At 32.4% G+C, this 10,673-nt stretch overlaps 2 protein-coding genes across 2 annotated transcripts; one reads left to right on the top strand and one right to left on the bottom strand.

Annotated features, from left to right (window-relative positions):
- Positions 1-730: 730 nt before the first annotated feature.
- On the bottom strand, positions 731-8,704 carry TRIADDRAFT_54178 (uncharacterized protein; the record flags this gene model as incomplete). Its single annotated transcript, XM_002110275.1, has 19 exons — positions 731-1,075; positions 1,161-1,207; positions 1,302-1,399; positions 1,585-1,808; positions 1,936-1,997; positions 2,107-2,208; positions 2,586-2,638; positions 2,918-3,128; positions 3,254-3,305; positions 3,480-3,564; positions 3,688-4,005; positions 4,138-4,328; positions 4,446-4,596; positions 4,701-4,819; positions 4,934-5,035; positions 5,214-5,254; positions 5,352-6,330; positions 7,086-7,257; positions 8,550-8,704. 19 exons carry the CDS (start codon positions 8,702-8,704, stop codon positions 731-733), a joined length of 3,507 nt encoding a protein of 1,168 aa, XP_002110311.1.
- Positions 8,705-9,326: 622 nt separating this feature from the next.
- TRIADDRAFT_54177 (uncharacterized protein) lies at positions 9,327-9,889 on the top strand (the record flags this gene model as incomplete). Its single annotated transcript, XM_002110810.1, has 2 exons — positions 9,327-9,480; positions 9,675-9,889. The coding sequence occupies 2 exons, from the start codon at positions 9,327-9,329 to the stop codon at positions 9,887-9,889; spliced, it is 369 nt and encodes a 122-aa protein (XP_002110846.1).
- Between the last annotated feature and the right edge of the window lie 784 nt (positions 9,890-10,673).

Here is a 10,673-nt window from a genome sequence, read left to right as displayed (position 1 = left end):
TTGCAGTTGGAAATCTGCTTATCGAATTTTACCGATTACATGTACCTAGTTGAGGTTACTGCATATACAATTCTAGTAGTCCACGATCAAGGTCATTTCACTATTGATTTCTTTATACGGTATGTCTTGTCTTACTTTATGCCGTTAGGAATTAGAATTTATTGATAAATTTTTTAAATGTCAGCAGGCAATTGTTATGGTGATTTATTATTTCTATAAAATTGTCTTTGCTTCATTTTAATTATTAGTTGATCGTTACTGATGCTTTTATTTGTAGGCTTTCTCGTATTTACTACATTAAAGATTCGATTTTTTGCAAATTCTTGTTATTTCTTGAACAACGAAATAGGTGTACAATTAAATCGACATTTTTAATGCTTTGGTCCAATTTAAATTTGCATTATTTACGATTAATTATTGCTTGTCTTAAACTGTGATCTGTGTTAAAAAAAATATGCGAGGATATATATAATTCCAGTAGCTTGCGCTTTTAAACTACAAATATGGCGTCTTCAATTTAAACATCCATATTTTGGATTATACATAAAAGTCGATATATTGATTTAGATGATGCGACATATCAATAAAAAATCAAAAAATATCAACTCATTGACTCAACTCGTTATAACAGTTGGTAATTATCGACTAGATATCTTGCAATCTTGTAATATAATCCTTTCTTTGTTTTAGTAATTATTACAAATATAGTGGAAAACTTTCACTTGGAGCTTCATTTCTTCTTGTTGTGTTTACTACGGTCACTATCTTGGCTTAAGGTAGTTAAAAATTCTCTAATAGTTTTGCAAGCCATTTTCCCATCGTCATCCAGGCTATCTTCTTCTAATTCTGGTCGTGCAGACAGCAATTTTTTGATTGTGTTATGGGGAAGATGGAATACGTACTGTAATAAAGTTTCCCAATCGTGCTTGTAATTAGTAAGTTTGTTGTAATTGAATTTACCCCAATCTTTAATATGATCATAATAAAAGAATGGGTTAAAGCGTTCCGATAGATGCTCGTAAAACTCGGAATTACTGTCCTCCGATTTCATTTGCAATTTATTCTCTAGCATTTCCTAATAAAAATACCAAATTATACTTAAAATGATTACAGAACAAATGCATAATAATTAGCAAAAATTAATTAGAGACGCTGGTTACCAGTTTGGATATTAAGAACTCATGAACAGTTCGTATTTGAGTGACCACTAAATAGAAGAAATTATGTAGCATATTTAAGAATAATAAAAATTCCTTAAACTACATTGTCAATACGTTAAAAATTTAATCATTCTTTTTAACCTGTGACATCGAAATCTATCGATTCAATGATGGATGCAAGGAATAAATCATCTTGAAAGTTATTACCGATGTCATAGACTTTTTCCGATTTAACTTTGCTAAATAATGTATGCAAGTAATCAAAAGATACATATATAATTCAATAATACAAGGATAGTTTTACATTATGTAGCATTTAAATTTATTACATTCCGCAAAACTAGTTAACAATAACACATACGTAGGCTGTGGTCAGCTATCAAGCAACAGTTACTATTGCAAAGTTTATTATTTAATTACATACCCATCGAAGAAGTTCTTAATTCTGATTATATCTTCTTCTAACGTTTGTAGGTTAAGATCGATGTACGGGAACTCAACAGCTAGGGTGCGATTTACCATATCTTGGTTATTGAAATTGAGGATATGCAAGAAGCAGCTTGCAAACAGTTGACATTTAGTATCATCAAACTTAGGGTTATCCACCGCAAATTGCATTAAGAAATTGTGAATGCAGTATCTAATAACCTATAAGGAATACGAAAGCGTAATAAGTATGAAGAAGCTATTTCTAGTTTCATAGTAATCAATAGGTATAAAATGGTTTAATAATATTTACGTTTTATTATAGTGTACATGTTCAGTTTAAACCTACCTTTAATCCAAGTTTATCATTTTCCACTAATTGCTGATCATTTTGAAACTGTTGATAGTAACCTAGTCAAAACATAGTTTATTTAGTAAAGCAAATGAAATTCTTAATACAAAATGTCGGCAACTGATGATAGAAGATGCCGTACAACTGTTGTAAACAGAATCGCAGTACCTTTCAGGAATGCTTGAAATTCAAGAATATTAACTGGCATACTGGGTAGGTTATCTGCTAAACTTCTTAGTGCTATATGAAGCGATTCCAAGAGGACCAAATCTGATACCCGAAAAAATTTGTTAATACGTATTGTGATATGCAGTACGTACTGTACTAACAAAATTGTAAATAATCGTTCTGAAATGATAAAATAATTCAGTTAAATTTTTACCGAAATCAGCCTTTCTTTTCTGGATGGGACAACCACAAGGTAATGTTTGTAAGGTAGACGATAACGTGCCTACATCGCTTTCAGAATGTAGGTCATGCAACTTGGAGATAGCAGGCATAAACGTGCTAGGTGTAAGAAGAGGTAAGTCAGTTACAAGTAAAAATTTAATACTAATACTATCATAAGTCAGTTCTGACATATCCTTAAAATTGATGTTATTCCTAACGATTATGTTATAGTATAATCTTATACATAGTTTACTAACTTAAACAACCATTGGCTAAGAAAATCGTTAACGCTTCGCAGCCAGTGTATTCCCTGCATATGTTATTAAAAGCTGAAGTTAGAAGTCACAGGATATGGGTATTCAAGCAAATTAGTCTACGATCAAATAACTTAATTGCATGTCATGATCACATAAACAATATCAACATCTAGATTATAAGTTATTACCGAAATATCGTCAACGTTTCTTTCAAAGAATAATGGTAATTTATCATTTTCCCTGTATAATCGATAATCACTGAGTAAGGGAAATACCCATATTGCGATAAGAAGAGGTAAAATATCTTATGGGTATAATCAAATCGTGCTTACTTTTCAACAATGCGAGTCAATACTTCATGAACTGCCCGGCTACGACAATGACTGTCCAATATAATTAGCACAGATAGTAAACAATCAATAAAGGAATCTTGTAAATCATTTGAAGGTTCAACGGACATATCACTGCTTTCCGACATTGCATCGTCCGTATCATCATGGTGAGGTGTGAATTCTATCGCAGATTTATATAGTTCAGCGGTATCTAGATTTAGATATATATGGAAATTAATTGATTAAAATAGTAACATCTTTTGGATTGAAAATTAATGTGTAAAGCAAAATAATGTATCGATGATTACTGCCAGCAAGATCTTAATAATGGCCTACCTGTTTCAGTTATAATTAGCTTCAAAGCGGAAAATTTATTTGATAGTAAAATCTGTCAGGATAATTAAATAGCGACGATTTATTTTTATTATTTTATTTGGTAGATAAAAATTTTTACAGGGTCCTAATGCATTATTTTGGCAGAAAAAAATTCTTCTTCAACAAGTCTATCGTGACAACTAATCAATAATATCAAGTATTTTATGAAGCTGGATGAGATTCTCACCTGTAATATTAGTTTCAGGTCAATACCAGTTCGATGGCGCAATAACTTGATTGCAATCTTCAATGATACTTGTGGTGGTATATCACTGCATAAGAAGAGATGAAATTACAAATTTTAGACAATAAACTTGCTTTCAAAATCATGACCGAATAAAGTCAGACTTTAGGTGTTAATAAATTATAGCAAGTATCTTTAATCCTAAAATTACCTCAATTCAATCGAGCTGAACATATCTGGTAAGTAATTGCTTAGCCAAAATGTTCCACAAATGTTATTAGAACCAGAGATTTTAGAGCCATCCTGGAATCGTGATATTGCCTTTGGGTAAACGTCAATTGGACAAGATTCAGCCACAACAATCATTAGCAATAAGTTGCAATAGTTATATATTTTTGGAATTTCCGATTGTGGATTGAAATCAGCTGTAGATAGTGCATGAAAATCTGGATTTACTAATGAATTCACAGTTTGTCCAGTAAACCAAATGAAAGATAAGGAAATTAATATAATTGCGTTAATATCGGCTCTATAATTATACAAAAGTAGAAGCAATGTTACATAAATTTAGTAATATTTTCAAATGTTGATTTCTAGTGTAATAGACAAGACAGAGTTTGGTATGCAAGGCATTTTGACTGTAAATACTAGAATTTCTTACCTGAATTGGCATAAGCGCCTTAATGACGGCTTAATTTGACCATAACGGAAAGAAAGTGTCAATAATGAATTTTCCAACACAGATATAAAAATTCTTTGTGCTTGTTTTAAAGGACAATATTGCCACAGATCATGTCTAATACTATGCAAGTAGTAGTTCCACATTTGAATTGAGAAAGAACATCTTTTGCCCTGTAAAAAAGTATCAAAAGCATCCTCAAGCAGTCGTTAAAGCAATATTGAAATCACAGTAGGCGATATCAGGAGTATGTAGACTGTGACTGGCAATTTTAGAATACGAAGCAATACCTCATAAAATGTTCTTGGATTAGAATAATTGTTACTATCTGAATCTTGAAGGACTGTTGTTGAGATAGTCGTATTATGATGTTCCACGATTAGCTCGCATAGTGATTCTACTAAATCGGCATAATGCTCATAAGATGTAAAGAACGACAACCTACATTGTACATTAAAAAATGATCAAATGATACGTGTTTATTACCAAAGCGAAGTATGTAAAATATTATTTCTATTCATCTCATAAGATGTCGCAAATTTTACCTAGTATCCGTGCTTAGGATTTGATCAAACGTTAATAATCGATTTTTGATAAAAGCAGCAGTGGCAATTGCTAAATATGCAGGACTAGGAGACATATCAGCAATAGCTTTTTGGCAAATCTACATAATAAAAGTGAAGCGATTCTTAGTAGACTACTTTTAAAATTTGAATTACAACATATTGTAGCTTACATCCCAAAGATGATCGTAATATTTTGAGAGTTTATCGCCTACCACATCCACAATAACAACTTTAAGAGAAGTATATATTTTTCCATAATCGTTAGTTAATATCGGTAAAAATTTATCCCAAATTTTAAACAATGAAGCGCAGCCCTATGTATAAGGTATTGATCGAATTAGTATGTGTAGTACTTACGGAATGCTATAACTATTCAAACACAATAGGAACATTTACTTTTGGTATCATATGTATCAAATGAATGGATCTATATAATTTATAGGTGATTAGCAATAAAGGCGGTTAGAATTATTGATATGATTAACGACTAACCTTAAAGATAACCTTAGGTTGATGATGAGAATCTAGATTATCTATTTCGTAAGATTTTGAAATAAAAAAATTTAAATTCAGCTCAAGTAAGTGAACGTGACGATCAAGTGGATCAGTTGAATTTAAATCAAGTCTTACATGTAGCATTGACAGTAACAGTCATATTATCCCATGTTAAATGGCTTTCAGCCTGAGTGGCTTGTTCAATAGTTATATTCGAGTAGTGGATTAAAGCTTGAGCCATTAACTGCACATACGGTTTAAATACTCTACTTAATATAGTTGTTGGCGATTCTAATTTCGAGGCAGATCCTGCACTCAGTAATAACTTTTGATGGCTTTGCTTATCAGCAGCTGCACATAGTTCTAACATATCGGTGATAGTCTTAACAGATTGAGATACAATCGCATATATGTCACATATCAATTCTAAATCGTCAAAATCCATAGCTGTTTGTTCAGTACTATTAAGATAGCCATTTAAGGAATGCTGCAACCAATCGTGGACATCATTTAATGATTTTTCCACATACGTTGTTCTAATATACCAATCGATTAAGTCTTCGTGTTGATTTAAGAGCGGCATTAATACCGCAGCATCTTCATGTGTACAATTGGTTACATGATCGAAATAGAATTTTAATTTTGCTATTTGTGTTTGTTGTCCGCTTTGTGCTTCACTAATAGGTAATACTGATGGATTGGTGTTAATACTATCAATGACGTGTTTCATTTGCCACCATCTTATACGCTGATATTGCTCTAATACTTCACCTTTATCTAATAACATTAGTAGACTACCTAGATAATGTTGTCTTCGCTGACTGATAAATGACATATTCGGCATATTTTCATTTACATTGACAATTGGTAACTGGCGTAACTTCTCAAATAAACATAATTTTAAGTGCTGCTTGATACTTTCCCAAACCACACCTTGTTCACTTTCCATTTCACTCTGAATCGTGTTTAATGAATTTAGCGATTGTGTGTCCGCATTAGCGACATTTTCATCCGTCAAGATAGAAGGGATAGATAAACCATGATCAGCAGCTAATTCTAGAAGATCATTGAGAACAACATCTTCATTGCCACGATTTTCACGTAACAATTTTCTCTAATGATTGAGAAAATGGTTAGAATTATTAATTTCCAGTAATAATAACGTTGATTCTACAGTACCTGCTATAAATATAGCGCAAAATTTTAATCAATTATCTGGTACTCTTGTTTTATATCATCGATTTTTTTACACTATACAAGTAAGCGTCGTACTTAAAGTAATTATAAGTAACGAAACAATCCCGTTGCTGTCTAAGACTACGATGAGTATAAACAAGGTATTATACTATAGATAAGAAGTGAGATAACACTTTTATCAACACAGTAAAGACGTGAATTGCTATTAAAGAAATTGCGTACGTGTAGGTATTTTGGAGATAGAGTCATTGGAGTGACAACTACAGGATTTACAGTACAATCATATATTATATTCACAATTTGCACGATAGCGAGTTTAACGCGCTAATCCAGATATTTCGCTAAAAACTAACACCTATCCTCAATTTCAACGATCTTTGAATTGTGTTGACACTAATAGAAATATTTCTGGCTACTGGTCAAAAATCGATGATATTGAATAGTTTACCTTCATCCTCTAGTATTATCAGTTAAGTTCTATATTACGGAGCATTAGCCAATCAAAAAATTATCATTACATCAATAATAGTCGGTAGTAATAAGTATTTACGCGATTATAATAATAGACGAAAGGTAACAGTTTGAAATTAACTAAGGAACACTACAGTGGTAATTTAGTAGATACAATTTATATGATGTCATGCAGGAAAGTTATTAGAATTGCATACTAACCAATTTTTTTAAGAATGTAACTGTTAATTGAGGATCGACATTACACGTATTATTTTCGATAAAATTGGAATGTCGAACAAATTCAGTAACATCACGGATGGTCTTGATTTTTCTGCCATGATCTTGGATTGCAGTACTATAACTCATAAACGCTTTCCGATGTTCCTCTAATCTGTTAAAGTAAGTCAAAAAGAATTTTTGAAACCTTATGAAAATAATAGCAGTGCATAGTAATGTGAATCTTAGAATCTCAATTAAACAGCTGAAATTGGGAAATACTGTATTGATCACTGTTTTCGCTATACGTTTCCTTCATTAGGTACTACGCGTATATAATAGTTGCCTTCATCTAATTCATGTTGTAATAGCATACAAGAACGGTATATAGACGATCACTTACAAAATTACAATATGACATCCTAATGCTAAATCTCTATTACTGTATCTGTTATAGATCTCTTTGATACAATACAAAGTGAGACGTATTATTCGCATGATAATGGTCTACAGGCAGTCAGAGATTTTTTAGATCGATATTAGGTTCTAACATATTCGTAGAACTTTATCATATAATGTAATGCTACAGTTATTATTTTTATCTTTTTGTCTATCTATAGATTATGCTAGAATATGTTGCTAGAGTATAATAAGGACTATCAGCTATCAGATTAGGGGTCATCAAAGTCTTTCATGCCCCTTAAATTAGTCATAGTTCAGCTTACAAAATGTGACCAAATTTACTAAAAATAAAATTGATCAGAGAAATACCAGCGATAACTTCACTAAATGTTTAGGTTTATTGTTAATTGAACATTAATGATACGTAGCTATAAGATGGAAGGCTATTCAAGTTTTAAATCAATTGAATATTAGCTAAGCCATGCATTTAACATTATGCTAGATCAATTTTGATAGTACAGAATACTCGACTACTATGCTAGAACTTGTTTATTAGCACTGTTTGAGAAGGACACTAGTTAGTGGATTAGCAGCTATTGAAGAATTTTTCAAGTTATCTGTGAATTAACTAAGATATACAATCGAAAGTTTCTAACTGCAATGGTTATTCCATTTAATAGCTAGATATTTCATGAACGTAATACTTATACAAGAGAATCTACAGATAGTTCGAAGCTGAAATGCTATACACTTGTTCAATCATCTAGGCACAGCACTAAATTCCCTTCAAGTAGGAATCGCAATCAAATTGATGTCTAAAGCTAGACAACGAATGTACTCTATTTCAGTTGACTAGTCCTTCTACATCCGTAATAAATGCACTCGTTCTTGCTTGTTCCTTCCTCAAGGCAACAGAGAAGCAAAACCAAGATTGTCCAAGATTGTAAATACAAAGTAGCACAGATGGTGATGACATTGCAATATAAATAATAAATCTTCAATCTTCATTTGGACACATCTACAGAGTGCAGCTATTGCAATTTACTCTTATCTATGTAATCTTACCCAGAAGAGCAGTTATCGATAGCTTTATCCAAGCTGGATATTAATTTATCCAACTGTTCAATGGATGGTAAATTAGTTACTTCAGATGGTGTATAAACATGATTGATATCATATTTAGCCAATTCCGTCCTAGCTTGTTTTCTCTTAAGCGACATCTCTCTCTCTTCGACTACTAAGACTATGATATTCAAATAATAGCTTCAATCTCTTCTCAGCATATTATATAGTTAATACCACCTAAAATGTCTCAATTAGTGCGCTTGCAGTCATGAAATTTCTTTTTCCAAGCAATGCTTAGGTATAATCTGAGATAAATGACCGTCAGAGGGTCTTGTTTCCATGACATTATTATCTTCCAATACAGTGATCTATACCAGGGCTGATGATTACCGGGTCAGTACAGTAGCACGTAACCTAACAACCAGAATAATGAGCCACCAGGGGCAAACGTAAACTTTGCCAGCCCTTCCTTACAGTACTGTACACAGTGTACAGTGTACAGTCTCTGCTACTTACTACTGTAGAGTTACTACGGTAGAAACTTTTCTTCGGATACTGCATATACAGTGTACAGTAATTCCCTACTGTTCCATGGGCATACTCATGCAGCCCATTGTAATATAGGATTCACAATGAGAAACGCTCTCTCTTTACTGTGAGGTACTTTGATCACAAGTCTGCATGATACTGTACATACATACAGTACAGTAGAGTACAGTGTACAAGCCTTGTTCCTGTTCGATCCTGTATAAATGGTTGTCGTGACTGCTCTAAATCATGGCTGCTCGATCGAAAAAGTTAAAGCCATTAATTGATGTTGATGAGCTGCCTTCTCCACCTCAAAGACCTACGGTAATGCAAATGCAAGAAGATTTAACCAATATACTGGCGAATGACGCTGTTTTAGTCTCGTTACCTTCCAATTGGCAGGGTTAGTAAGCTTTTTCATTCAAAGTTTGCATTTGGTATACAGTATGACCTAAATCTTTCAATTAGTCAATGAATGATAATTGATTGTTTCTATCGAGCGCACTTTAAGATCTAAAATACTGCAGAGTACGGAGGGACTTTAGCCTTAAATCTCGAATAGGACTGATTATCAATTAATATTTACTTTTATAATAGATACAACTAATTTTGATCCATTGACCATCGATCTTACTGAAAAGCAACGGAATGATTTATCGGATGCCGATATACTATCATTATATAACAAAGCTGAACAAACAGTGAAATTAAGATCACAGATTAATTCGTTACTGGATGAAAGTAGTAAGAACGTATCCATGATAGAAGAGAACGAAAGAAATCTAAAAGAACTGGCGTCCAGAATAAAATAACTACAAGATGGACGGTAAAATTAGAAAGGGACGAATTCAGTATGGTTCCCGATATGGAGTACTCTGTCAATGGAATGTTCGTAGTTAGTGTCACCGGAGCATAGTTCATTGCCGTGTAGTATCCATATATCGTCATTACTGTAACTAAAGCAATTGTGGTCATTTTAAATAATTGATGTTACATTTAAATTTGCAAATTCTTAAATTGATCTTATTCTCGTAACTGAGAGACTGTGTACGCGTATGGGGTCTCGAAGCTGTAGCTTATATAAGTCATATTAAATATATTTCTATACGTATGCTGCATACTGTACTGTATGTATATTCTGATATGCTCATATGTATGCGCTATACGTATACACATGATGGCTTATATATTACTACCTAGATATCCCTATTTAACAATATTTTCTGTGTATTATAAATATACCTTGTATATGTTATATATATATATATTTCAGTTTTTTATATAGGTGCAGAGTTCTTTCTGCTGTACTCATTACATGCACGTTGCACAGCTAGGTGCATGTAAATATGTTATTGTAAATAAATTACGTTATGAGGAAGCCTACAATGTACCAGCTAAATTAGCTTTATGTCTGTTTAGATATATTAAGATTTTCATCCATATTAGCTTCATCTTACGAATATCCAATATCACCCATACATCAATATTAGTTTAAGAAAATCGTTAAACTAGCTATCTATCATCATCTCAGTACAATAGTATTTGATAATAATAGAGCAGCTCCATGTAACAAGAAATGCTTTGAAATTGAACAGG

This window comes from Trichoplax adhaerens, genomic scaffold, assembly GCF_000150275.1.
Source record: "Trichoplax adhaerens TRIADscaffold_3 genomic scaffold, whole genome shotgun sequence".
NCBI classification, from domain to species: Eukaryota; Metazoa; Placozoa; class Uniplacotomia; order Trichoplacea; family Trichoplacidae; genus Trichoplax; species Trichoplax adhaerens.
Note: the sequence above shows the minus strand (reverse complement) of the source record. Positions and strands in the feature narration are given on the sequence as shown.